The sequence below is a fragment of the Nycticebus coucang genome, chromosome 8, assembly GCF_027406575.1.
Source record: "Nycticebus coucang isolate mNycCou1 chromosome 8, mNycCou1.pri, whole genome shotgun sequence".
In the NCBI taxonomy this organism is placed as follows: Eukaryota; Metazoa; Chordata; class Mammalia; order Primates; family Lorisidae; genus Nycticebus; species Nycticebus coucang.
This window is the reverse complement of record NC_069787.1, coordinates 91,677,252-91,705,126: the sequence shown is the minus strand read 5'-3', so window position 1 is coordinate 91,705,126 and position 27,875 is coordinate 91,677,252. Positions and strand designations below refer to the sequence as shown.

Below are 27,875 nucleotides of genomic sequence, written 5' to 3'. Positions count from 1 at the left end.
GACAGACAACCCAAGTCGTGGGGGGTTGAAGTTGGGACCCCCATTTCCTCTTCTGGGGCCCTCTCCAGTCTAACAAGATGGCCTGTTGGTCAGGGGATGCTTCCCACTGCCTCAGACCCGAGAGTAGCGGCTGCTGGGACACCCTTTCTGCTCTTCCAGAGCCTGCCTCTGGACGGCAGGCCTCTCCCTTCAGTGTTCTCAGGTAGGAAACCCGCAGAAGCGCTGAGGGAGGTTGCTCCGTCCCTGGTCCCTGGAAACAAGAGGGATGAGTGACAGGGTTTGCTTGTTACAGTTTGAACTATGGTCCCTCCCCACCGGGTGGTCAGTCTTGGACTGGCCATTGGCCACTCTTGCCAAGGTCACAGGCCTTGGCACCGAAGGCCGCTGGCCGGCTTCATGCTCTGCGGGCAGAGGGACTTTCTCAAGGTCACGCAGCAGACTGCGGATGGCCAACCCAGGGGGCCGCAGGGCCACCTCAGTTTACACTTCCGATTCACGAACCCAGCCAGCGCTCTGCTTGGGACGGCCTCTGTGACTCAGAGAGGACGGGGTAGGTCATGGTCATGGGGCTGCCGAGCGTTAGAAGCGACTGGCATCCGCCAGGATGAGAACCAGGGGCCGTTTCCAGGACTCTGCCCGGCCTCCCCGAAGCCTCGCGGGTGAAGGCAGGCGGGAGAAGCTAGCCTGTGTGTGGGCGTGGGAGTGCGGGAGGGCGGAGGGACTGAGCCTCATCTTCGCCCTCTGCGTCCGGAGCTGAGCCTCCGGAGCCTTGGGAGCCCGGAGATGCCAGAGGGAGACCTCGGGCGGCGGGGCAGCAGGACGCCGCGCACCGCCCCCTCCGAGGCGGGACCTGGGTTCCCCCACCTCTGAGCGACACCCCGAGGCGGGGCGCCGGGACGGGGCGGGGCGGCCCAGGGGCCGGCCGGGGGCGGTTTGGGGCTGAGGCGAGTGACAAGCGGCAGGGGCACTCCCGGCGGTGGAGGCGCACCGCACAGGTAAGGACCGCGACAGAGGTCGCGCGTCTGTGGGCGGAGCCCTGCGCTCCACGCTCTCCTGATCCAGGGGGGACTTGGCTACGCAATCGCTCGGCCTGCCGCGTCGCGGTCCCTCCGCCAGTCTTCGGTCCCTGGTGGCTCTCGGGCCATCCGAGTTTGTGGGAAGATCCCCTGGGCCCCAGGAGGTTTCACAGCGACATTCTTCCTGTTCCCTGTCACCTGGCTTGAGTTTAGGGGCAGCGCAAGGACAGCACCCAGGGCATGAGCGCAGTGCTTAGGAGCCTGGCCTGAGCCGCGGTGCGACGGCCACAGGGCCTCAGCTAGCCCGAGAAACTGCCAGGAGGAGGTGGCTCCAGCTGGTCACGGCGCAAGGGCCGAGTGGGAAGCCAAGAAACTGATGCTGCCCGTTTGGGAAGGGAAGGGCGCAGGCAAATGCCTGGAGGCCGGACCTGGGTCGAGTCTTTGGGAGAGGAAGGGAAACTGGGACATATGTATGACTGGAGAGAGGGTGGGGACGTCTAGGACAAGAAGCTTACCCTGTTTTCCCGAAAATAAGACAGTGTCTTATTTTAAGGTGTGCTCCCAAAGATGCGCTAGATCTTATTTTCAGGGGACGCCTTATCTTTCCTGTAAGTAGGTCTTATTTTCAGAGGATGTCTTATTTTCGGGGAAACAGGGTAGATTCATGGAGGAGCAGAGGAAGGGTGCTGGGAAGAGGAGGAGCCTGAGGGACAGGTGTGACAGGTCAGCCCCCCTCCTTTAGGCAGTCCCCCTCTCCACTGTCCACCACCAGACATGTTCAGTTGATTACAGAGGTCTCCAGGGAAGCCCAGGAAAAATCCTTCACAGCAAGCAGAACTTCCTTGTTTACCTGTCCAGACCAGGAAATACCAAAGTGAGTTCCATGACAGGGCGCGGCTGAGGGGCTTGAGGGGCCAGTCCTGGGAGAGGGCAGGAGGGGCCCCAGTGACCCTGCCTGGAGGGACTTAGTGTGGACAGAGACTAGGAATGCAGAGGAGAGAGCAGGTCTGGCTACTGGTTAGATCACAACAGGGACAGTATGCTGTCTCACCTGGGCATGCCAAGACTGGTCAGTTCTGTCCTCACCCTACCCCACCCATGGTGAGCATCAGGGCTGCCTGGGGACAGCTAAGGGGCTGGGCCTTGCCAGGAACTCACTCTGTGGCTCTCTGTGCCTCTCTGAGCCACCTAACTTAGGGGAGCCTGGTGGGGCTGGGAGCCAGACGCCTGGGTCTGAGCCCTGCACATGGTCCATAGGTAGTGTCTCTGGGTACCTCCATCCTTCCTGGTTCTGTTTCCCCTTCTGTACAGTTGCGTGCACCCTGCCACTAAAGAACCCTTGAACAGAAGGGAGGGAAAGGGTGAGAAAGCCATGACCTTGAACCGAAGGAAGTGAGATGGTAGTGGGGAGGGGAGTATTCCTGTAAGGTTCAGCACCTCCTCCTCTTTCCCCACAAATGTGTACACTCATGCACACTCTTGCACTTTCATGCCTGGCCTCACACCTGCACTTATACTCTCCTCATCACTTCCAGGATGAAGCCCAAAACTTTCTAGCCTGGGGACCAGGGCCCCTGAGGCCACCAGACCAGACTCCCAGCCTCAGCTCCACCCTTCCCTCACCCACAACGTCACCATCCATACTTAACATAGTTTACCAGACTTAGAGATTCTTTGGGGACATGAATGTCGAAGGGCCCCCCAGAGTTGGTGTTTGCCAAGTTGGATCTAGAGGACTCACCCCAGTGGTCCCAGCCTGCTTTTGGGAGTTGGGTGGGGAATCTGAGAAGCAGGTACTCACACCCAGAGAAGCTCCCTTCCATCAGTTTGTTCTTTTGAGGAGCAACTAGAATAGTTTGAGAAGCTCTGATCTGGGAACTTTTAGAAGGGTGACTGAAGTTTGGAGAGGAGCAGGGCTGTAGGTAAGCTGAGGCATGGCCAGGGCTGAACAATCAGATGGGGGGAGGGGAGGAGACCAGAAGCCTCTCCTAGGGGAGCAGCTAAGGTGTTGGCCATGGGTTCTGGGGACAGACTGGGCAGTGAGGGAGAAAGGGAGGGAGCCCCAAGTGGAGAAGCTCTTTCTAGGGGCAGAGAGCTCCCCATCTAGGGTGTGGCACTGGCTAGGATGGGGGTACCTGGCCCCCAGGTGAAGATGGGGAATGTTGATGTTTAAGGCGTCCCAGCAACAAGTTATTGATAGCAGTATCTTTTTAACTTGCACCAATCTGGTTACTGGTCTGCACCTCCCATCCTTGCCTCACCCTCCTCCCCATCTGCCCAGCAAACACTGGGTGTCTTCACCCTTCAGCTCAGACCCCAGCTGACTGCTAGCTTTGGGTAGAAAGGTCACCCTAAAGGGTCTTTCCATTCCATCAGTTTCTGGGGACATACGTGAGGGTTAGGTAGGCCCAGACCATGCTTGCTGCACCCCTAATCCCTTGGCTGTGCTCTCCTAGTCTGCCTGAGCTGATCTGGAGCCTCCTGTGTCCTGGGAGGCTAGGGCTGCTTCAGGGGCCAGCAGAGAGAGAGAGTATGGCTATAGCTGGGCGCCCAGAGGCCTCCCCTTCCTGCCTCTCCCTCTAACAGCCTCACCCTCCCGAAGCAGCAGCAGCAGCAGGAAAGGTGGGGCAGGAATGCCTGGGTCTGGGCCAGAGTTCTGAGGCGCCTGCCCAACTCTGCTCCAGAGCCAATTCTCTGGGAGTTGTAGGCTCTGCCTGGGGCCTGGGATACTCCATGGCATCCTTGGAGAGGGCTGGGGTGAGAGGGCTGAGACTCCTTCCTGTTTGCTCTTTGGGATCTGCCCATGTCATTTGCCATTATTGGCTGTCCTGATATGTCCCCTGCCTCACCTAGGTGGGCTAACTCCAAAGCCTCAGAATGTCAGATCAGGGATAGGCAGCCTGTAGCTCTCCACCCTCAGATGTCTTGTCAGATCGTTTGGGCAGATGAACCCTTTTGCTGAGTGACAGCCCCAGAGTCTAGTGGGAGGGGTTTTGTCTGAGTAGAGGCTGCAGCCTGGTTGGGGTGGGGGGTGGGTTTGAGCCTGGACCCTCCAGGCAGGATTCCTAGGTGATCCCTCTCTCCAGGGCAGGAAATCCTAAGGCTCAATCCCATCTGCTTAGCCCAGTGGCCCCCACCTCTTAAGTGGGACCCATCTAGCAGGCTCAGGCTGGTTGGTGGTGGTGGGGGCAGTCCAGGCTCCCATCCACACTGACTCCTGTCTCGATGCCCAGCACCATCTTCTCTGCAACAGTCATTTGCTTCTTCCCACCAAATCTGACTTTGGACTCCACTACACCTCGCTCTGAAGTCCTCCATGACTTTCCATGGTTGACTGAGGCAAGATCTAGCTCCTCTGCTGGCCAGTTAGGGTGCTGCGTGGTGGACTACCCTTAAAGGCTGGGCTGTCACAGCTGTGAGCCTTCAATCTCACGGATCCCCCACCTGCGTGCCATGTCCTCCCTTCCTCTTCATTTCTTGTCTATCCTTCATTGCTCTAGCAGGAAGCTGCCAGATTCCCCTAGCCCTCTCTTTGCTTATACAGCCCTTTTGGGTAAAGGGAGCCCTGAGCCATCATCTCAAAGACAAGGCTGAGTCCTCCGACAGCATGTCCTTGTTCCTAGAGACTGCAGAGTCCCTGTCCCTGAGCAGAGACTCAGTGGAAAGGAGGCTAAGGTCAGAATACCACTAGATATTGCCCTGGGCACTAGGGATCCATGGTGAGTGTTGGGAGCAGGCAATGAGTAGGTCAAAACTGAAGAACTTGAGGAGCATTTACACTTTGGGGCAGAAAAGGCCTCTTCCCTTAGAAGTTCTGAGACCTTTTCCCATTCCTTCAGGCCCCTCTCAGCTGAGCTTTGGCAGAACAGGGCAGGGGTCAGTGGCTAGTCCAGGAACTCCCCTTTGAGGTTACCTGTGTTCACTGCTCAGTTTTTTGTTTTTTTTTAATTGTTTGAGATTCATTGAGGGTACAGGAATTAGATTATACTAATTGCATTTGTTAGGTAAAGTCCCTCTTATAATTGTGTCTTGTCCCCCACTGCTCAGTTCTGATGAGGGTGGGCACTCAGCCAGAGAGGATGGGCACTGACCCTACACCTGCCATTGCCTTCTGGCTGTAACCTGTGTCCTCCTAGGAAGCCCTCAGGAGGGCACCCTGGCAATGTGCAGCCCTGAGGAGGCAGCCCTGCTGCGGCTAGAGGAGGTCTTCTCAGCCACCCTTGCCCGTGTCAACAGCCTTGTTCTCCAGCCCCTGCTCTCTGCCGGTGAGTGAGTCTAGGCTCTCCAGTGGAGAGGGCAAGGGACATAAGAATGATCTCAGGGACAGGAGTCCTGCCTTGTTGGATTGTCTGACACACAGCTTTTTTCAACCTTGAACAGGAGTGGTGATGCTTGGTCTCAGCATCTCCTGATGGAATTGGGGCCCTGGCCTCCAGTTGCTGACTGCTCCCTTCTTAAAGGGACCTTGAGGGGTCAGGTTATGAACCTGTCTTGGCCCCTGCCTATGCGTAGACATGAAATTCCTCCTCTCCCAGGCCACAGGCCTGGAAATAGCCCTTTGCCTGAATTCTCTCTGGCTCCCACCCAGGCCATCTGGTGGTACCGGGAAAAGCCTGACTAGAAGCTGGGGATCTAGGTTTTGCTTCCAGCTTGAGTCTCACCTGTGCAGTCCCCTTGGGCAGGTGCCTTCCACTTGGGGACTCAGGTTATGCATCTGTGAAATGGCAGAGGACTGACTGTGTGACCCTGTGGACTCCGGGTTCTGGATCTGAGGAGTCCAGGGTGAGGAAGCCAGAGATGCAGGGGAAATTAATGTACGGGCTTGGTTCCCTGAGATTACAGGGCTGTCCCTGTGTGTGAGGAGGTGGATGTACCTCCTGTGTACTCCTCAAGGGTTCTGCCCACTCTCCAGCCTGCACTTCTGCTGAGCAGTAGGGTCCTCAGTGATGTGGGACCCTGCAGCAGCCACAGACCTACGGGGTTCTGCTTGCCCTCGTGTGAACACGTGGGACTGCTGTGTATTCCCTGGGAGGTGAAGTGGTCATGTCCCCTGCTCACAGTGTGGCTATGCTCCTGCCCCAGCCCCAGAGCCTTCGGAACCGCAGAGTAGAGAGTGCCTGCGGCTCTTACAGCAGCTGCACCGGAGCTCCCAGCAACTGTGGGAGGTGACAGAGGAAAGCCTGCACTCACTGAGGGAGAGGCTGCGTCACCCCGATTCTACTGGTCTGGAATCCCTGCTGCTGCTGCAAGCTACTGACCACGTCCTGCAGCCCCACATAGAGTAAGATCACTGAGGCATGCCTGGGACCTTGCCTTGGTATCAGAGTGCCAGCTGGCATTAAGGCATACCTGGGGTTGAAGCTCCCCTGGGTCAGGGGCTCCCCTGGGGCTGGCCTGACTTGGGCTTGGGTGTTAGCCTGGCAGCAAGCTCAGATACTCCAGACTGAGCGTTGGGGCCTCCCAGGGCAGAAAGACTTCGTAAGTTAATGTCTTTTTGGTCACTTAGGCCACTTACTGGGCGCTCTGGTCTGCGGCTGCTCAGTAGGTGAGATCTGGGGATGCCACAGACCAAGGATTTAGGTCTGGAGCTGGGGACTGGGTTTTCGGGGGGTCCTCTTTGCTGCCTGCAGGTACATTGAATCCTACACAAGCTGCATAGTGGTACAGGCCTTTCAGAAGGTGGCAAAGAGGAGGAGGTGAGCAAGGGGCTGCCGTAGTGGGTCCCTGGGTGGGTGGAGGTATCTGGGTGAGGGCAGGGTCAGGGAAACCCCATCCCTAGAGCAGCAAGGGTCACAGCCTATGATGCAGCCTGGAGGACTCCTGGCTCTAAGAAATCTATACTGACCCACACTGGAAGAAAGGGAGGGAAGGCCTAGTGAGGCCAAGAGCAGAATGCAGACATCCACTAGCCAGGCCAGCCCTGGGGCAGGGGAGGAAGGGCATTTATACTCAGGCTGTGTTTTATTGCTACTAAACATATGGCGAGGGCAACTCAGGTACTGCGTTGGTCTGATAGCATAGACAGTATAGGTCCGTGGCTGACCCTGGGCTGGCCATGGTGGTGGGTGTGGGCATGGAGGAGGGGAGGGTGAAGGAGGTGTGTGGCCCTCTCTACCCGCAGTGAGCACTGGCGGGGCCAACGGAAGGTGCTGCGGCAGCTCCTGGGTGGCGTGGGCTTGGAGGGTTCGGTGGGCACAGCACTGCTCCAGGCTTTCCGCCAGCCGCTCACCCATCATGTGCAACAGTATGTGCTCCTCCTGCTCAGGCTTGGGGACACCGTCCCAGAGGTGGGTATGGGGGAAACAGCCTGTGGGGAAGTGAGGGAGGGGAGACACGGGCCCAGGCTCAGGGGGCCCAGCTGAGGAGGGAAGACCTAGTGAGCCCAGGAATCCTAGTTTAAGGACCTGGTCGTGCCTTTGGGGCCCAGTCCTGGGGTCGTGAGGGGGACACGGTCCTGCCCTGGGGAATCTTGGTGGGTCAGGTTCTGTCCTGGGGTGTTGGGGACATGGTTCTGCCCTGGAGAATCTTAGTGGGTCATGGCCCTGCTATGAGGTGTCTGAGGCAAATGGCCCTGGTGGAGCCAGCAGAGATCTGGAGAGCAGACGTAGTACCATATGCTGGGTGTGAGGACACATGGTCCCAGGGCCAGGCTTGAGGAGTCGTGGAATAATCCAGACTCCTCTGGAATCACCTTCCTACCCCACCCCAACAATAGAAGAGGAGTTGGCCTAGATTCAGCCCTCCTGAACAGCTGAGGCCAGGACAGAACTGGGGTGACCATCACAGGGTGGGGAAAATTCTGGCAAGCCACTCCCCTCACTGGTTCCCCTGTTGCCTGCAGTGCCACCCTGCCCGGGAGCTGGTGGTGAACGCAGCCACTCTCTTTGGGAACCTGCAGTCCTTCATGAGTCAGGCATTGGACCAGGCCATGGCCACACAGGCCCTCTGGCACACGCTGAGCAGCCGGCAAAGAGTGAGTTTGGGGCCTGACGGGCAATCGGAAGGGGATTCGACATTGCGCATGGGGCTGTTGGGTGGCTTGAGCTGCTCGCTGTGTTCTCCATGCCTTGGTTTCCCTATCTGGAAAGGGGTGGTGGCTGTAAGGACCCTCTGTTTAGCCACCCTCATCCATCTGCCAAGTCCCTCCTGGGGCAAGCCCTGACCTGGCACTGGGGAAGAAGCAGTTAGCAGAACTGACCCTCCTTCTGGGGATGTCACTAGTCACACCCCTGTATCACTGCCCACCAGGGCATGCACTGCCTTTGCAAGGAGGGAGACCCCTGTGCCTTGCAAAGGCAAGTATGACAGGCTTAAGCCAGGGTGGAGAATTGGAATAACAAGCAGAAGGGGTAAGAATTGTTGGAGAGGGGAAAAGGTTACAGGATTCCAGCTGAGGGTTGAAGGGGGCATGGCTGGGGCCACAACATGGAAGTGGAGTGTGGGAGAGGAATGATCCCTATACCCGAGAGCTCTGGTGCCTGTCATTGACCTGGGGGAGGCCTCCAGTGGGTGTCTGGGGTAGCGGGAGAGGTGGCAGGGTTGCTGGCAGCTCCTAGCACACGGATGCCTTGCACCTCCTTCCTTGCCCCACAGCACATGCTCTGCACCCCTGCTCACCGACTCTTGCAAGACAGCCAAGATGTACCTGTGACCGTCACCCCGCTGCGGGCTGAACGTGTTATGCTCTTTGATGATGCCCTCATCTTGCTGCAGGTTGGAGTAGCACTCACCTGAGGTCTTGTGGCCACAACAGGATTCGTGGGGTCTGGTTGAAAAAGGAGCAGGAGGCCGGGTGTGGTGGCTCACACCTGTAATCCTAGCACTCTGGGAGGCTGAGGCGGGTGGGTTGCCTGAGCTCAGGAGTTTGAGACCAGCCCGAGCTAGAGTGAGACCCCTGTCTCTAAAACAGCTGGACATTGTGGCAGGCACCAGTAGTCCCAGCTACTTGGGAGGCTGAGGCAAGAGGATCACTTGTCCTCAAAGGTTTGAGGTTGCTGTGAGCCATGGTTCTGTGGCACTCAACCCAGGGTGACTAAGAGACTCTGTCTCAAAACAAAAAGGAGCAGGAAAGGGACAAGCTGCTGGGACTGAGAACTTGGGCTTGGGGAGGTGGTTGGGACAGAAAGGAGAATATTGGGGTGGGGGCCTTCAGTGGAGCCATCCCCAAAGGGCTATGGGCTGTGGGGACAGGCTGCCCAGGGTGCAGACTGGCTTCAGTCCTCCCAGCCTGTGTCCTTGTTCAAACATCTTCACTTTGGTGTCCTCATCTGGAAAATGGAGTAGTGAGGTGAGTTTGTCTTAGAGTAGATGTCAGACAACTTTTAGTTCCTTTTGTCCTCACATAAGACAGGAACCCTAGGTGGAGGTCAAGGGTGGCCTGTGTTGAGTAGAGAGGCCTCGATGAGAAGGCTGATAGGGAAAATTACCCCTAGATGCAGGGCTCTCAGCCTTACAAATGTGAACAGGGAGGCAGACCTGGGGTTTGGGAAGTGTTACACGGCCAGAACCTCTTCACTGTGCTTAATGCCTCCGAACTCCTGTTGCTCTTGCGAGGTCCACAGTGCTGTCTTCTCTGCCCCTTAGAATATTGGCCTGAATCCCCCTTGCACACAGGGAGGCTGAGGCCCAGCAGGAATGCTACTTGTCTGGTCCAGACCCATGTCCCCTGTAGCCTCGTTTTGGTTCTGATTTAATTTGAGTTCCCCTCTCACTCCTGACTTCACACTCTGTGCTCCAGGTATACTGATGAGATATTGTCCCTTAGTGTGCTAGTGTCCTCTCCCACCTCTGGACCTTTGCATGTGCTGTTGTCTATGTTGGGCCCTTTTTTGTCCCTGGCCTATGTCTGGACCTCATCCTTCCTCCTCTGGCCATGGAGCAGTGATTGACCTTCCTGGGCCAGGCAGGAAGTTGCCATACAACATCTTCCTAGAGCAGCGGTTCTCAACCTGTGGGTCATGACTGTCCTAGAGGAAAGGACTTTGGTCTGGCTCTCAGAGCAAGATGGCATTCCAACTTAGTAGAGGGACCAGTACGGGCAAAGCTCCAAAGTGAGGAGAGTGTGTGGTAAGCTCAGGAAGGTGCTGTGTGGAGTGACCATGATGGTGCGGATGGAGAGGGTGATAGCTAGGAACACATGAGCCCGAAGTGGTCTGTGGGGTCTTGAATGGCTTAGCAGTGGGTCCCAGCCCCCAGGCTGCAGGAGCCTTAGGCAACTTCTAGTGGGGGCAGACAGGGTCTGAGCTGCATTTCCAGAAGACCACTCTAGTGGCCACAGGGGACCAGAAGCTGGTTCTAGGCCCCTGGCCAGGCCCTGGGGTGGAAGGGATGTGGCGGAACTGCCCCTGGGATGGGGAGCAGGCGGGAGTGGTGAGGGACTCAGCATAGGGAACACTAGACAGAGCAGACTCAGGGCTTCCAGGGTTGGTGTCTGGGGAAAGACTGGGGCAGAGGGCAGATGAGCATCTTGTCTAGGTTCTGGAAGATGCCTGTGTTGTCTTCTTCCAGGGCCACAACGTCCACACCTTTGATTTGAAGCTAGTGTGGGTGAATCCTGGGCAGGACGGGTGAGTGACTCCTTCTGCTGAACCTGGGCCTTCTCTCCATCCACCCCCATGGCACCTGCCCACACCCAGGGCTCTAACTCAGACCCCTACACCCTCCTGGACAGAGTTGGGGTCTCCTCATCACCTCCGTCTGTCTAGGTGCACGTTTCACCTCCTTACACCTGAAGAAGAGTTCTCCTTTCATGCCAAGGATCCCCAGGGCCAGGTGAATGTGGGTGAGCTGTGAATTGGGGAAGCGAGTTCAGGAGACAGGGTGCAGCAGGTTAGAAGTCTGCAACCCTGCAGGGCTCCACAGGAGTGCTGGTGAGGGGCTAGCAGGCCTCGGGGGCCAGGGTCAGAGGAAGTCAGGGGTCAGCCTAGGATCAGGTATCAGAATGCCAAGGAGAACAGGGTATTTTTCTCTGCGAAGCCAGAATTGGGGCCTGTGTTGGTCCCTGCCTTGTGGTCTTGTTTGGCCCCTTGGGCAGACTGTGCAACTGCAGAGAAGGATCTCGGGCTGCTCCAAGGACCTCATGGGAGCAGTGTGGAGCAGTGTCTCAAGTGACAGAGTGGAGTGGGAATAGAGGCATGATACCTGGAGCTTCCCAAAAAGACTTCTTAGAGGGGGATGCTCCAGCAGCAGTGACTTGTACTGTGTTTCCCTGTCCCCACCAGGCAGTCTGGCAGTGGAAGGTGACCCAGGCTGTATGCCAGGCGCTGCGTGGGAAGAAGGACTTCCCCGTGCTTGGGGCGGGCCTGGAGCCTTCGGAGCCCCCTGCCTGCCGCTGCGGGGCATACACTTTCCATGCGGAAGGCCGCTTCTGCCAGGCTACCTATGAGGGCGAGTGGTGCCAGGGCAGGCCCCATGGCAAGTGAGTGACTGGGACTCTGGGCTTCCAGGGTGAGGCTCCTCCTGGGGCCCTGAGAGGGCAGACAGCACCATGCAGCTGGTTCCCTCAGGACGTCACACCAAAGGCTGTTACTGTCTGTGGTCAGTGGGACAATTCTTTTTTTTTTCTCAAAGTCTGTTTTAAGTCCTCTTGGACAGTAGGTGCGTGTCAAATAACTTCTCTTTTTTTTTTTTTTTGTAGAGACAGAGTCTCACTGTACTGCCCTCGGGTAGAGTGCCGTGGCGTCACACGGCTCACAGCAACCTCTAACTCTTGGGCTAACGTGATTCTCTTGCCTCAGCCTCCTGAGCAGCTGGGACTACAGGCGCCCACCACAACGCCCGGCTATTTTTTTGTTGCAGTTTGGCCGGGGCTGGGTTTGAACCTGCCACCCTCGGCATATGGGGCCGGCGCCCTACTCACTGAGCCACAGGCACCGCCCTTGTCAAATAACTTCTTGATGTGACACCTGGAGAGTAAGGGGCAGCCATCCAGTGGCTGGCCTGCAGGGCCTGCAGGGCCACCCCTGTCATAGAAGGGTGGGAGGGTAATTCTCCTATCTACATAGGCTTGTCTGGGGGTGGTGAAATGGTTTGCACACATCCTTTCTTCATTGGTTCTCACAAGAACCTTCTAGGGAGTGTTTTTTGCCCATTTTATAGGTCCAGAATCTGAGGCATGGTGTCAAGCATGACTTGACCAAGGTCTCAGTCACAGGTCTGTGTGATTTCCTAAGCAGAAAGCCTTTAAAGAACATGTGGCTCCAGCCCAGGCTACAGTTGAGAAAACTGAAACCCAGGGAGAGGAAGGGACTTGCAAGGTTATACTCAAGCATATCCATTAGTTTTTGATGCCCAGCTACTTCCAGGAAGGGCTTAAGGAGGCTTATGAAAAAACAGATAGAAAAAACAGTGCCATATCAGAAGATGAGAGGAGGATGAAACCCCACTGACTAGCATTTAAATTGATTTTGAAGTTTAGCTTCAAGCTTCCTGTTGGTCAAGGGAAAAGGGGAAACTAGATGTTTCCTGGGCTCTTCTTATAGGATGTGGTGAGTCTATCCCATGAGGCTACTGGTACAGTTGGGTCAGGAGAGAGAAGGGCTAAAAGGGCTTTCTGTGGCGGGTCTTAGAGCTCAGACAAGAGGGCTGGGTGAAGGCGGAACAGCCAGTCCAAGGGGGAAGAGAGGACCTTTGACAAAGTCTGCAGCTGAGGCTGTTGAGAGATGAGTACGGTGAACCTGAGGCCCGTGGACTTTGACTGTGTTCCAGGGGAACCCTGAAGTGGCCAGATGGGCAGAATCACGTGGGAGATTTCCGCCAGGGCCTGGAGCATGGGTAAGGCTGTCCGGGGCTGGTGCTGGCACATGAGGCAGGCATGTGGTGGGCAGGGAGCTCTTTCCTCCCCTGCTGAGTCACCAGTCTGCCCCCACCCTAAAGTCCCTTTGAGATCATCTGGTCCAGCCTCTCACTGGACCGGGGCCCTGAATACTGGGGTGGGTCTCAGCTTCAGGTCCTGGAGGATGTGATATACAAGGCCAGAAGGTGCTCCAGGGCTCACGGGGGAAGAGTGGAGGAAGAGGGATCCTGAGAGGGGCCTTTGGAAGAAAAGGGGAACTGAGTACCTTTCACTTATCTGGAAGGCTCCTTGGGCTGGCAGGGTCACTTCTGGTGGCAGGGTGTGACAGGTATCTCAGGTCGGGGATGCATAGGGAGGTGGCCTGGTACTGATCCGCTTCCTGCCCAACCTCACCGTCAGGTTCGGCATCCGCCTGCTGCCCCAGGCCTCTGAGGACAGGTTTGACTGTTACAAGTGCCACTGGCGGGAAGGCATCATGAGTGGCTATGGCATCTGTGAGTAAGTTACCCTCGGCTGGCGAGGGTGGGGGGTGTTGGGAGATGGCATGTTGTCCTCTGGGCGGAACTCTGTGAGGCGGGGCCAGCTGTTTGTGACCCTCCCCAGGTACGGCACTGACGAGGTGTATAAGGGCTACTTCCGGGCGGGCCTGCGGCATGGGTTCGGGGTCTTTGAGAGTGCCCTGCAGGCTGCCCGGCCCTTCAGATATACAGGCCACTGGGAGAAGGGCCAGAGGAGCGGCTATGGCATTGAAGAAGACAGTGACAGGTGAGTGCTCCTCAGCCACCACCCCCAGCATCAGCTGCTGGGCGGACCCTCAAACCAGATTGTCTCAGGTCACAGGCTCCTGTGCGTCCCCACAGAGTCTCTCTTAAGACCTTCCCTTCATCTCTACTCTCCCAGTTGTTGCTGAGGGTTAAAATGAGGGACCCCAGATCATCCTGACTGCAGGACCACCCCAACTCCGACCCCCTCCTCATGGTGTCGGAGAGGAGTTTCTGACCCTTGACACGGTGCCATCTAAGGACTGCAGCCCTTCAGGCTCTCCAGGTCTTTGGTCTGGCAATTGCAATCTTGCCTGGTCCTCTGACCTCATCCCCCGTGCCTCCTGTGCACCCTGCCAGCCTCTCTGGACCACTGAATGTCCCCACATAGCTATGTGTTATATGCTCCTGCCTCCATGGCTTTGCACCCCAATTCCTTCTGCCCTCCTGTCATTTCCATTGGGAGGCCTCTCCAGGCAGCCTTCCTATATCCTCCACCCTCTGTTACTCTTGGGGGTCCTGACCTCACCTGCCCCATGTCTGAGTTGAGTGATTTAGGTGATATCACTGCTCCTATCCCCCCACCAATCCCATGCCAGCAGAGCACCCAGAGGTGCATGGGAATGATTCTGATCCAACTCTGGCCACACCCCTCTTGCCCCAGGGGTGAACGCTATATTGGCATGTGGCAGGCTGACCAGCGCCACGGCCCAGGGGTCGTGGTCACTCAGGCGGGCGTCTGCTACCAGGGCATCTTCCATGCGGACAAGATGGTGGTGAGTGAGGAGACCTGTCTGTGTCCTAAGCTACCCCTCTCCCTGTACCCCATATGCTCTGGGGTCCCTGAAGCTGAGCTGAGGCTGTTCAGAGGAGGTTGAAGAAGGGGACTGGAATCTGGGCAGGAACCCAGCTCTGCCACTCCCTGGCCTTGGCTAAATCTGTGCCTCATCCAGCCTCAGTTTCCCCATCAGCCACTCAGGTTAATAGGTCTTATAGGGACTCCCTAAAGTAGCAAGAAAGCAATGTATGGTATTGATGATGCCAGTAGGCACAGTAGCTGATATTGGCGGGCCCCTACCTGGATACTTGGCTTTAGCTAAGCCTCCAACTGTGATCTCATTGGATGCGCCCAGGAGCCCTGCAAGTTGATGTCATTATCATCTCCAGTGTATGAATGACAAATGAGGGCTTAGAGGGGCCAGAGAAGCTGCCCTGTGTCACGCCTACTAAGTGGCAGACCAGAGGCCCACCCCTAGGCTCCTGAGCTGGGCTCTCCAGCCCTCTCCTCTCACCTCAGCACCCCTCGCTGGGCACTTTGTACTCATGGGGCACTGGCCTGATGGCTGTGACTGTTGGTTTATACTCCATTTGTTCCGGATGCGATTGAAGGAGGCCTACGAGGGAAGAGGAAGCAAAGGCAAGAGCAGCACACAAAATAGATTCAGAAATAAGTTGGACATAAATTGCATCCCGTTTTGCTCTGAGCTTCCTGGCAGCCAATGTGGCAAGGGAACCTGATCAGCTCAGCTGTTTCCAGGGCTAGTGACAAGCAGGAAGCAGGGATGGTTCAGGAAAAGCCCAGTGCTTCCTGAGCTCCTGGGGCTTCCTAAAGAGGCTGCTGGGGGGTGAGGAGCCAGGACTGGGAGTGTCATCTAAGGACACCCAGGGTTGAGGTCCCTGGCTGGTTCTCAACAGGCCTACTAGGACCAGCGTCCTACTTAGGCACAGCCCTGGGGGTATAACAGGGCTCAGGGACCTCCTCCCTGTGGGTCAGTGTCCAATTCCTCTCTTTTGCCATCCCCACCTCACCCCGTTTCCTGGCCCTTTTTCACCTACTGTTCCTCCCTTTCCCAACTTCCTCCCCAAGGGACCAGGCATCCTTCTCTCTGAGGACGACTCCCTGTATGAGGGCACCTTCACCAAGGACCTGACCCTCACAGGGAAGGTGAGGGCCACTGAGACCCCACTCCACACCTTAACAAGCGTTGGCTGGGACCTGTAAACTCCTCCTGGGACCAAGGGTGCAGGCAGAGGGTGGGAAGTTAGGGGAGGCCCTCTCCTACCTCCGTCACCTCCAAGGCGTGGTCACAGTGACTTCTCCCTGCCATGGACTTGTGATGGATTCTGGAGCAAGCTGAATAGGGACCAGCCCAGTGCACTTGCCTGTGTCCAGAGGGTTATTGGTGGTCTCCTGGCTGAGCCCTCCTAGTTCAGAATGCACTGCCTTTTCTACTGCCAGTGCCTTGGGCAGCTGTCCCTAGTCACCATTCTTCAGCGTCCTGCTAGGGCTTTTGGAAATGTGGGAGCTATTTTAGTTTCATAATGACTGGGTGGACAGCAGTGCTAGGAATGGGACATCCCTGTGCAGCTAAGAGTTGCCCTCCCTAGCCCTCTGCCTGTCTCTGGACTTAGCCCTAGCCCAGCCCCACAGTGATGGTTCTCTCTACTCTTTCCTGTGTGTCCCTTCTCCCTCTCTCCCCTCTCCTGTCTTAGAGGTGAACCCTGGGAGGTGGGCATGACTGTTGAGGGGGGCATGTGCCCACCTTTTATAAGTCCTTCTAGGTGAGGAAGATTGAGTAGATGGTGGAAAGCCCACTCATCCTCCTTGGCCCATATGGATAGGCACAAGGCCTGCCATGATTGGATGGCAGCTGAGCAGACAGACATCCCTACCTCCCTCTCCTGGCTCTAGGGCAAGGTCACTTTCCCCAATGGCTTCACCCTGGAGGGCTCATTTGGCAGTGGGGCAGGGCGAGGACTGCACACACAGGGTGTACTGGACACGGCTGCCCTCCCGCTGGACCCAAGCAGTACCTGCAAGAGGTGAGAACCTGTCTGGGGGTGTGCCTTTATTTCCATCCCAAAGACTCAGGATCTTATCAGAGGAGCTTCTTCTTAGCACCTCAGAGAGTTCAGAGAGGCCAAGGCTTATAACCCTCTAATCAGAGACTCTTTGACTCAAGGGCTATGTGACAGTAACTCCATATGCCATAAAACTGGAGAAAATACTACTTTTAGGCTTTGTTAGACCCTTCTTTTTTTTTTCTAGAAAGGGTATAAGATGGTTTACAAACCAAATACATTAGGAAAAATGGAAAATAAAAGCATTAATTGCCCGTAAAAGAAAGGGATGTACACATGGGCCCTATAAGATTATGATTGAGCATTATCTTGGGTGTGAGTTTCCTGGCAGCCAAGATGAAGAAGGAAACTTGCTAAGTGTGGACATTTTCTCTACCAAGGAGTATTTGAGAGGGAGATAGACTTATTTTCCCATGGGCACAGAATTCTTCCTTGGAAAACTGTAATTCAAGTGGTGACTCTTACTGTATCTATTGAGAAAGAGTTGTTATTTCACAGATGAAATCTCTGTGAGTGGCAGTTCTAATGGAAAGTGGTTCTGGGCTGCATTTCAGATGTAGGGAGGGAAGCCTTCAGATGTAGCCTTTATCTGTGCATGCTGTATCTCCCTGAAAGCAGGATCTGGGGTTAGATGGTAATCCTAGGGGCAGGCCCCAGCCTGGCTGGAGTACAGGTTTACGTAACCTGTGAGTGTGACTTGGGAGGGCAGGGTCCATTAGACAATGTCCAAGAGAAATGCATACAGCCAGGCCTGGCCTGTTGGCCAAGGTGGGATCAACCACAGGAAGGAGGCTATGGGAGTGGGAAGAACAGGGTATCGTGGCAGGGGAATCCCAGACTTTGGGCACTGGTCTGTCTTGGGCCAAGCCCCACTCTCTGCATTTGGCCTCCAGCTCTCCTGATCTTCCCACCTTCTGTATCCATCTTCCTGGGACTCTGTGTGTCTCTGTCTCTCTTCTCCATTGCAGGGTAAATTCTCTCTGTCCTTCTCTCTGCCTGTCTTTCTCCTGGAGCTTTGGAGGTCAGCCACATTTGCTTGCCCTGATCTACCTGCCCTTCCTGTGGCCTGAACCTGGGCCCAGCTGGTACCCCCACACCTCCTCCAAGGCCTCCTGCCCACTGCAGCTCCGTCTGTCCCTGTCCCTATCACTCCCTTCCCCATGGCAGGCAGCTGGGCCTGGGTGCCTTCCCTGTGGAGAGCCGCTGGCAAGGAGTGTATGGCCCCTTCCGGGACTTTGTGGGTGCTGGCTGCCCGGGGGACCTGCAGGAGGCTCTGCTGGGCTTCCAGGTGCAGAGCTCAAGGGAGCTGCGCAAGTCCCAGGATTACCTGTGCTGTGAGAGGTAAGGCGGGGCGGGTGAGTGTGCACCACAGGTCAGAGGGGGCTGGGGAGCAAGGCTCTCCAGAGGGACGGGCTTGCCTCCAGCATGGGTGAGGGACGCTGCATGTGGTGCTGCAGAACCCGCCCTGAGGACAGCGTGGGCACAATTGAAGACATCCTGGAGGAGTTGTTGCAGCACCGGGAGCCCAAGGCCCTGCAGGGGCACCTCAGGAAGGTGAGGGCCCAGGGTGGGCGGCCAAGGGGGTGACATTCTCACTGACCCTGGGGGGAAACCTTCCTATTTCTTATAGCAGGATGTGGGTGGAGGAGATGGGCGCCTGTGGGCCCCTTGTCCTCAGAGGGCCTCAGTGCTCCCATCACTAAAATGGGTGCAGTCTTGGGGCTTGTCCAGGCGAGCTGTGCTCCAGACTCTGGTGCTGAGTGTGTCCTCACTGCCTGTGCACTGGCCCAGGCTCTGAGCAACACATTGCACCCCCTGGGGAAGCTGCTTCAGACACTGATGTGGACCTTCCAAGCTACATATGCAGGCGTTGGGGCCAACAAGCACCTTCAGGGGCTGGCCCAGGAGGAGGTGAAGCAGCATGCCCAGGAAATCTGGGCCACCTACAGGTGAGCTAAGTGGCACACAGGGACAGCCACTGCCCTGTGACCTTAGGTGGGGAGGTGTTGCCCTTTCCAAGCATCAGCTCTGCCTGGCACCCTGGTAAGAATGGTGCCCCTGCCTCAGGTCTTACTCAACAAAGAACCGGAGGGTTTGTCAGTGTGAAGCTGGTGAGCAAAGGGGTTAGAGGGTGGGGAGGTGATAGCAAGGGCCCAACTGCAGCCCTCAGCCAGAGTCCAAGCCCCAACCGGGTCCTGGACTGACTGCTGACCTCAGGGCTGAGCCTGATCCTGAACTCAGACCCAGGCTGAGCTGTGACCCCATCAAACATTATAAATGGAAGCCCTGGGTGCCATAGTTCCTTCTGTTGCTGGGGTTCCAGGATTCTCCAGCTGACTTCCAGTAGCTCCAGCCTTCTATGTGCTGTGGTTTGAGAGGCTGGCCTCAGCATGCCCCGTGCCCATAGCTACCTGCTGTCATCTCTGATGACTGAGAGGTGGCACTCTGGTTCTTTGGGAGGTGGCAGCCACACCCTTCCTCTCCTTGGTTTGCAGGGGTCTGCTACACGTTGCCTTACAGCATAAGGGCCTGGCCCCAGAGGAGGATGAAGATGCAGAGACAAGGTGACCAGCCCAGGCCTCTACAGGTTCTGTTCCTGGGGCCTCCCTCGGGAAAGAGGCAGTTCTGGGAGACATGTAGGGTATCATTGTTTTAACCAAGCATTGTTCATTGATCACTTGTGGATCAGAATGACCCATGACCTCTGTCCGTGAGCAACCAGGGAGAGGGAACTGCTACAGTGTGTTGAGTGCATTTTTGTTTTAAACATGCAATGCCATCCTTCAGTGTGCAAAGGGCGAGCAGCTCTCTGAGGCATCCTTCTTCTCCTTGTGCACAGATAGGGAAATTGAGGCCTGGTGGGAGATGAACCTGAGGTCATATAGGAGTTAGGTGGGTCATTAAATCTGCCTTTCCTAGTCTCTGGAGCAAACCTTATAACTTGCCTTCAGATCCCAGGCCTAGAGATGTTCCTGAGCAGAGAGGGCTTTCTGTCACTGTACTGCAGGAAGCATGGGAAATAGGCTTAGACATTAGGGAGAACTTTCCCCTGGAGTTCTAGGAAACACAGCAAACTAGAAAGCAGACCTGGACTAGCCTGGAAGGGCTGCTGAGAGCTTTGCTGCAAGTTGCTTGGCCCTCTGGGGCCCTGGTATTTGCTTTCAATCAAATAGGGATCACAATCCTGCCCCATCTACCATATTAGTTCTCAAAATCAAATAAGGGAATGAGGCAGCCATGGCTGTCAATTGAATGGATGAATGTTGATGAGAACAAGCTTGCAAAGGGTTTTCTAGGGAGGAGGAGGCTAGAGGTTGGGACATTGGTTATTGTGGGACTAGGAGCTCTTTGAGGGGCAGCCCCAGTCGTGACTCTGCCCCCAGGCCCTGCCCTGCCAATCCCAACCTGTGCCTCTTTCTCCTCAGAGACCTCCAGGTGCATGGATTGGTGCTGCCCCTTGTACTGCCCAACTTCTACTCAGAGCTCTTCACACTCTACCTGCTTCTTCACGAGCGGGAGGACAGCCTCTACAGCCAGGGCCTCACCAACCTGAGCCTCTTCCCTGACACCAAGCTGCTGGAGTTCCTCGAGGTGCAGAAGTAAGCCCTCTCCCATGCCAAGTTAGCCAGCACTATAGCGTGGCAGACAATACAAAGTCTATACAAGACTGTCTTTGGCAAAAAAGGGAGGTGGAGCTAATTGACGCATGTGCCAATGAAGTTCTAGGGTTATGCATTCAGGTATAGCTGGATCTAGGTGTTGAACTGAATGACAAATGGAAAGCACCTTCTCTTTTTCTCAGTCCCTCTCTGGCTCCTTCTTGTGGTGACAAACACTGCACCAGCCACTCAAGGTTTAGACCCTCCTAACTCAGTCCCCACAGGGAGCTGCCATTTCCTCCAGTAGAACCCTCCGAGCCCCTCACTGGCTTGGCTTGTGACTTGAGGCCATCCCTGAATGCTGGCTGCTACTGCAGTCACCAGCCTGAAAGCCTGGCTGCCAAGGGCTTCTCAAGCGTCTCTCCTTCCCTCCCCTCCTTGCTGCTTCCTCCACACTGGCCTCAGGCGCTGCCATTTCCACAATTCCTGCCACCATGCTCTTTCTGAGTCCCATGAGGGCTGCATCCTTCCTGCTCACCACCCTGTGCTAGCCCACCAAGGCCTCCAGAGCAGAGTCCAATCCCCTCAGCTCTCACTCTCTGCCCGGCCACCACGATCTTGCTCGTGCAGGCCCCTGGCCAATAGTGTCACCCTCATCCTCCTCTCCCCACCCAAGTTCAGCTCCTAAAGCACTGCCTTCTCCAGGAACCCTCTGGCCTCCCCTGTCCTTGGGCTCCTTTCCTTTGCCTTCCTGTGCTCAGGGGGGTTGCAGTGGCATAGGGAATTTGCCCTCTGACCTCAGGACCACCCCCTTGTCCTGGCAAAATCTCTGGTCTCACTTTTTCAATTTCAGACACTTGTGGCCCCTCAAGGACCTTACGCTAACGACCAATCAGGTAAGCAGGAGGCCTGAATCCTAAGTGATCAGTCAGTTGCTGGGTAGAGGCTGCGGAGGGGAGGGGCAGGGCAGGGGTGGCAGGCTTACTGTGTTGTTCTGACCTCCCTGTGTGGGTGCGGCTGCGGGTGCTGGCCCACAGTGACCAGGCTCAACACAGGCTCTGCCCTTCACTGGCTGTGTGACCATGGACAGGACACTTGAGCTCTGTGTCTTGGTTTTCCCAACTGAAAAAGGGAGCCAATATTAGAGCTACTTCAATACTGTGAGGGTGAAGTGGCGCATAAGGTGGTTGTTCTCAAAATGTGCTTGTGGGACCAGCAGCGTCAGGGTCATCTGGGAACCTAGTAGAACAGCAGATTCTTGGGTCCACCTGCTGAGTGGACCAGGACTCTGTGTTTCAATAAGCCTTGGACTTGAGAACTACTGATGTAGGCGCTCAGAATTGGGTGGCACCCACTGGCCATTGCAGTTATTATCTTCTTTATCCATTTTGAGCTTCCCAACCTCCTGGAGACCATTTACCCCATTTTATGGTTGTATAAACTGAGGCCCACAGTGGAACAGGGACTTGCCTGGGTCACTTAACCCCCAGGACAGGACTGTGCTGAAGCCAGTGATGGGGAAGGGTGGGTGGCAAGAGACTCGGGCCCAGCCCAGGCCCTGGGAAGGAGGGGTGTCAGAGCTGTGGGGCCTCATCTGGTTGCTCCCTGACTCCCTGCAGAGGTACTCCTTGGTCAGGGACAAGTGCTTCCTGTCAGCCACTGAGTGCCTGCAGAAGATCATGTGAGTCCATGCCTTGGGGAGGGTTGCGGTGGAGGTGGGAGTTTTGGGGGTTCCAAGTTGAGACTGAGCCCAAGGGCCTTGACCTGGAACCAGCTACTTGCTACAGGACCACGGTGGACCCACGGGAGAAGTTGGAGGTGCTGGAGAGGACATATGGGGAAATTGAGGCCACTGTGTCACGGGTGCTGGACCAGGAGCACAAACTGCCCATGGATGACCTGCTGCCTCTGCTTATCTATGTGGTGTCACGTGCCCGGTGAGGCCCCGCTAGGCCAGGAGCTGGGGACGGGCTGGAGCAGGGTCAGGCCTGAGCAGGGTTGGGCGCACCCTGCGACACCCCAACCAAGACATTCTCTGAAGTTTGTGAACATCAGGGTTTACAGATGCTGCATTTCTCAGTACAGATTGGGGAGCTGAGGCCCAGAAAGGGGAGGGTCCTAGCCAGGGTCTTCTGGGTGCCAGAGGCAGAGGCAGGGGCAGGGGCACACCCCAGGCATCCAGCTCTCTGGGCTAGGGCTCCTTCCTCAGCTGAGTGACTCCTGTCTCTGACAATCTCCTCTCCTCTCCCTCGCTCTGTTGGTGTTATCCAGAATCCAGCACCTGGGAGCTGAGATCCACCTGATCCGTGATATGATGAACCCTATCCACATAGGAGGCCTATATGACTTTCTGCTTACAGCCCTGGAGGTGAGGAACAGAGGCTGGGGCCGAGGTACAAATGCCCTGACTGCTAGGTTAGACCCCTTTCCTCAGGCCAAACCTGACACCATTGTGGGGATTAGCTGAAATTCATGGCTTATGTGTCTCCGTGGGAAGGGTCTTCACAGCACCGCTGGTCCTGTGGAGCTGAGGGGCTGAGGAGTGGTCCTACAGTGCATTCCAGCCCTGGGGACCCTAGGGTCATGACTACTGCAGGCTGCATCACAAGCACAGTGGGAGAGGAAAGGCCCCATTTCCCTTGCAGCAGCGGCTAAGGGCTGCATTGGAGACATGACTGGGAGGTGAAGTAGCCACTTATTGGGCCTTAGATGCTGTGCATGTGGCTGGGGCAGGTAGGCCAACTGGCCCCAGCCTTGCTCTCTCTCCCTCCAGTCCTGCTACGAGCACCTCCAGAAGGAAGACATGAGGCTGCACCACTTTCCTGGCCACTGGGGCAACCGGGAGCTCTGGTAGCTTGGCCTCTCCTGGACTAAGTGCTGGTCTGCCAAGAGGGGTCACTGTGCACTTCCCCTGGGACCAGGCGCCACCTGTCTCTCATTGCCCAAGGCAAAGGGCAGGCCCTTGGAGGTGGCTATTGGAGGAGATGGGTGTTTTGTTTCACCCTGGGAGGTGCTGCTGCTGCCCTGACTGGGTTGAGAGTGAGGGGTGATGGGGTGTGGCCCTGTAGCTGGTGGCTTTCCCTTGGCTACTAGGCCAGTCTCCAATGACCCCCTTAACCTACAGCAGCTAACAGTGTGGGGTGAGGAGCCCCCAGCTTCTCTTAGCCTGAGCCTTGCTCCCAAGTTACTGAGCCTCTCTGGGCCTCAGTGTTGCCGTCTGTAAAATGGTGGAGTGGGTGGTCTGTAAAGGACCTTCCACGCATCATGCTGAATTCCAGAGTCCTTTGGAAGTCTCACTTTACTCTGTTGGGCTATAACTGAAATTCTCATGGCACTGTTGTTCTCTTACCTGTTTCTGCACTCCTGGTCAGGAGGCTCTGTGCTGCTAGTGACCACTCTGTTTAATAGGCCCTTTTTCCGTGCGTGGTCTCCTGAGGACCTGTCTCCTTCCCTGCTCTGCCCCAGCCTGGGCTGGCCTCTCAGGGAGAGCTCCTGTTTCACCCCAAACTGCAGGGTGACCTCTGGCAGGCCTAACCCTTGCTGGGTATGCAGTCAATGGGGTGGGCTTGGGGGTCGGTGAACTGTAGTCCACTTATCCATGATGTAAGTGCAGGGCTTAGCCAGCAGCAGGGGAATAAATACAGCCAGTAGGACATGCCTGTGACTTCTACGGGCCTGCGTGTGGGAGGACAGCAGAGGCATCTGAGGCCTCCCTGAGCCCTGACCAGTGAGTGCTTCCAGCTTAGGACCCCGTAGGACATATTTGGGAGGGGAGGACTTTATTTAAATAGTGGTTCTTGCATGGGACCAAGAGCTGCAGGGCCTGGGTCTTACGGCAGCTTCATCTCTGCTGGGCCACAATTCTCTTCCCCACATCAAGGGAAGCCAGGACTGTATCAGACCCTTTCAACAAATCTCACATGGCAGGCAGGGTCCTTGGCCTTAGAGCATGAGGAGATTGGCAGCTGCCGTGAGGGCTTCACTGACAGAAAAGACAGCTATAGTCAGATGGGGCCTCAGGGCAGCTGATGGTCACCTGCAGGTGGGCCTGTCCACACCCACCAAAGTCCTCTACCAGCTGCTGCAGGAACCCCTTGGGTGCCCTGAAAGCACACCAGAGTCTTTATGGACATCAGGGTTGGCAGGCAGGGACCCCATCGGCTTTGGTGACCCTGCCAACATTAAGAGCAGCCCAGCAGGTCCCAGCCCAGGCCCTCGCTGCCCTCCACCTTGCCAGTTCCCGTCTCCTCCAGGCTGGGGATTCTGCTCTCAGTGATGATTTTGAACAAGTGGTAAAATCCTTCATATCCAATCCCAGATAGGGAGGGCTTCACGGTCACCACTGCTTATTTATAGCCTCTGGGAGATTTTGTGACAGCTAAGGATTGAGTCCCTACTAAGTGACCCAAAACACGCTGGCTGTGCCCTCAGATTTGGGGCTGAGAAAGACAGATGCCTGGGGGTAAATGGCCTCTCAGTGAGCAGAAGTGTCCAAGTCTCACAGCCTGACCACCCACTCACTGGGGTGCAGCCCTGGCACTAGAGACCTGCTCACATCTTGTTGACCCTGTGTGTAGTCTGTTATACCACCGCCCCACTTCACCTCCCCTGCACCTACTATGGCCTCCCACCAGCCAAACCCACATGCTTCCTTGTTCCCCCTCCACCTCCTGTCCTGTGGCTTGTTACTTTGCCCTGCAGCCTCCAGTCCCACTAGGTCTCAGGCTAGTTCTCGAAGGCCTCGTTCATATGAAACCTCATATGCCCCCAGGAAGGAGACAGCTCTCCCCACAGGACCTTCCCAGGTCTTACCCCATTCATGGTGAACGGCCTATGGGTGCCTGGCTCCCCTCTGTCCCCTGGGCATATGCCTTTCCCTTGTCTGAGCTGGTGCGCCCCGGCGGAAGCATGGGTTATGCAGACAAGTGATTGTGAAGGGCCTGAACCCTGGGGGAGGTCTGCATCTGAGACCAGGGGCCTCTGGGCAAAAAGAGCATCGGGGTGGCCAAGAGAGATGGGCCACAGGGAAATAAATGGATGTCTGGCCGAATGGGCCAGGAGCAGACAGGAAGTGGACATTGAAGTCTTAGGAGAAGGGAAGAAAAGACCTACACCCTCTCTGCCTGTCTCCAGGATGCCCAACTTGCCCAGGCACCAGGACCTCAGGCCTGGCCTCTCGGATGATGCCAGTCTGATAGGACACCTCCATGCACTGGCCTGCTGCTTGGCATTGAACTCCAGCTGCACGTGTGCCATGCAGCGGCCAGGTCACAGCCATTGTCCCACTTGTGGTTGATAGAGGTGGTGTCCTAAAAGGGAACTGGGCACAGGGTAGCCCCATGAAGTCCCCTGGAGGCAGTGCCACCCTCCCTGTCAACCTCACTGGGGGTCCCCGGGTGCCAGCCCTGTTTCCTGTCTGGGGTACCATCTGGAACATGGTAGATGAGGCCCTGGCCCTCTTTGGATGAAAAGGGCTGGCTCTCCTTTCCCAGATAAGGGGCCAGATGACCTGTGCTTGCTAGGCAGGGAGAAGAGAATCTGGGAGAAGCTGAGTCCACAGCTAATCCACAATGGGGGCTGGCAGATGTCAGAGGGAGCTGAGTGCTGATCAAGCCTCTCTTTATTCAGATCACCCAAGAGGGCTGGAGCCAGTGCACTGCAAGGGCACCACTGTAGGGTCAGAGAGGGATGGAGGGAGTGGAGTGCTGGGGCCAGAGGCTATCCAGAGGCTGCCGGAGAGGCCCTTCACACCACTGCATGAATGCAGGACACACTCATTAAGCAGGCCCTACAAGGGGTTCTGTGGTCTCGGTTGTCCCCAGAGGGACAGCTGACCATTGTGGGGTTAGCAGGGGAAGGGGTTGCCCTTCTGCGGGCACTGGGGAAGGAAAGGTAAGTTTGGGTCAAAGTCAGTGTGAGGGATAGAGTTAGGGTTTAGGGTTAAGGTCAGAGTCAGGGTCAGGTTAGATTTAGGGGTTAGGAGTAGAGTTAGAGTGAGGGTGAGAGTGAGGTCAGGTTGACATCGGGTCGGGGCTCTCCTGGTTGGCTTTGTGAAGGGTTGTGCAGACACACGCTCTGGCATTTCCTCTTGTTGTGGGCAAGAACCCAGGATGAGGTCCAGGCTGTCAGGGTCTTGGCCTCTCCTTGACCTTGGCCAAGTTCTTCCTCTAACTAGGTCCTGTAGAAAAGGAGATGCACGAGCACTCCTGTTCTTCCGTCAACAGCATCCTCTGCTGGGAGAGGCAGCCCGGACTCTGGGTGCTTTGAAGAGGGTGCCAGGCTCAGGCTAAGCACTATAAACCCTTTATCTCCATTTCCTCCTGACCAAAGCACCAGGAATCACAACCCAGGGAACTGAGGTCTTGGGAGTAGGAGGAATATGTGTTTTTTCCCTTGATAAGCAGTGGGCTGAGTAGCTAGGTGGAAATTGGACCCATGCAGTCTCACTCCAGAGCCCAGGTGCCACCTGGCTGGGGAGCCTAGAGCCCAGGTGTCTAGTCCCCTGTCCTTGCCCCCCACCCTTACACAGAAGTTGCCTCTAGATAGGTAAGTCTCTCCCAAAGCAATCTTCATGTGTGCCCCTTGACTGAGGCCTGGCCCTCAGGTCCCGGTGTCTGGGAAGAGTTGGGGTGAGGGAAGTGTGGTTTGTTCCTTGGGGTTGGGTGGAGATTGGCAGGCCAGTGACCAGTTTAGCAGTAGCTGTGGTCTGGGAAAATCACACAAGAGCATGTTTGTTTTGTTTGGAGGTAGTTTTTTTGGCAGTAGAGGAAGATTACAGGGTGCCAGCAATAATACCATGAGGCTGAAGGCGACCTCATCAGTGTCTAGAAAATTAGCCTTGTTTCTTTGCTTTGGTAGGGGCAGTTCTCCCTCCAAAGTCAACAACAGTCCTCGGTCAAAGGTCTTCTGTGAGGGGAGCAGTGATTATCTGGGACAAGGTGATCATAACATTCTGAGAAACAGGTGGGGACAGATGTCCTAAAGGCGACAGGCAAAAAGTGCTAATGATCCAGGCTTGAATCTGACCTCCTGGTGTCTAAAATGTTCTTTCCCCACCAGTGGAGTTGTTCTCTTAAAAGTCCTCACCACTGCCTGGGCCTAAAGGCTTTTCCCTCTAGTCCCAGTTACTGGGGAGGCTGAGGTGGGAGGATCCCTGAGCTTAGGAGTTTGAGAACAGCTTAGGCAGAGACCCAGGAACCTCATCTCAAAAAAAGAAAAAAAAACCCAGAAGGCTGGCATGGTGGCTTAAACCTGTAATCCTAGGACTCTGGGAGGCTGATGAGGGCAGATTGCTTGAGCTCAGGAGTTCAAGACCAGCCTGAGCAAGAGTGAGATCCCCTAGGAAAAATAGAAAAACTAGCCAGGCATTGTGGCGGGCACCAGCAGTCCCAGCTACTTGGGAGGCTGAGGGAAGAGGATCACTTGAGCCCAAGAGTTTGAAGTTGCTGTGAGCTATGAGATCACAGCACTCTACCCAGGGCAACAGAGTGAGACTCTGTCTAAAGAACCCCCCTGCCAAACAAAAACAAAAACAAAACAACATTACCATTTCTAATCCACCCCAGCTGGACTTACCTGTGGGTGATTACTAACCTGTTTCCCCGAAAATAAGACAGTGTCTTATTTTAAGGTGTGCTCCCAAAGATGTGCTAGGTCTTATTTTCAGAGGATGTCTTATTTTTGGGGAAACAGGGTATGTAGCATCCTAGGTGTGTGCGCCACACCAGCAGGACTATCGTAGGAGCTGTCATAGTTGTGATCGTTATCATCTACATCCATAACTGCCCAGATCCAGCAAGTGTAACCAGTAGGTAGGAGAAGCACCAGATTACCATCTGCCACT

General features: G+C 55.9%; 1 protein-coding gene across 7 annotated transcripts; it reads left to right on the top strand.

Annotated features, from left to right (window-relative positions):
- Positions 1-11: 11 nt before the first annotated feature.
- ALS2CL (ALS2 C-terminal like) lies at positions 12-27,875 on the top strand. Of its 7 annotated transcripts, none has more exons than XM_053599694.1 (26): positions 12-202; positions 5,153-5,281; positions 6,099-6,297; positions 6,647-6,712; positions 7,138-7,303; positions 7,858-7,989; positions 8,610-8,729; positions 10,524-10,582; positions 10,721-10,787; positions 11,237-11,433; positions 12,723-12,788; positions 13,210-13,308; positions 13,414-13,575; positions 14,236-14,347; positions 15,439-15,516; positions 16,264-16,394; positions 17,601-17,774; positions 17,891-17,987; positions 18,225-18,382; positions 18,929-18,997; positions 19,859-20,032; positions 20,886-20,928; positions 21,652-21,713; positions 21,820-21,969; positions 22,304-22,400; positions 22,806-27,875. In XM_053599694.1, the coding sequence occupies exons 1-26, from the start codon at positions 97-99 to the stop codon at positions 22,884-22,886; spliced, it is 2,994 nt and encodes a 997-aa protein (XP_053455669.1). In that variant the 5' UTR covers positions 12-96; the 3' UTR covers positions 22,887-27,875. The 7 variants fall into 7 exon arrangements, 6 of the variants coding, with proteins under 6 accessions (XP_053455669.1, XP_053455673.1, XP_053455672.1 ...); XM_053599693.1 differs by lacking the exon at positions 12-202 and adding an exon at positions 351-550; XM_053599695.1 differs by lacking the exon at positions 12-202 and adding an exon at positions 603-995.

Bases quoted from the DNA above. Each gene is read 5' to 3' on its own strand.
- ALS2CL (XM_053599693.1), top strand. From the start codon at position 397: ATGCTCTGCGGGCAGAGGGACTTTCTCAAGGTCACGCAGCAGACTGCG. The intron at 6,298-6,646 runs GTAAGATCACTG...TGCTGCCTGCAG, and splicing joins GTCCTGCAGCCCCACATAGA to GTACATTGAATCCTACACAA. The intron at 17,775-17,890 runs GTAAGGCGGGGC...GTGGTGCTGCAG, and splicing joins GATTACCTGTGCTGTGAGAG to AACCCGCCCTGAGGACAGCG.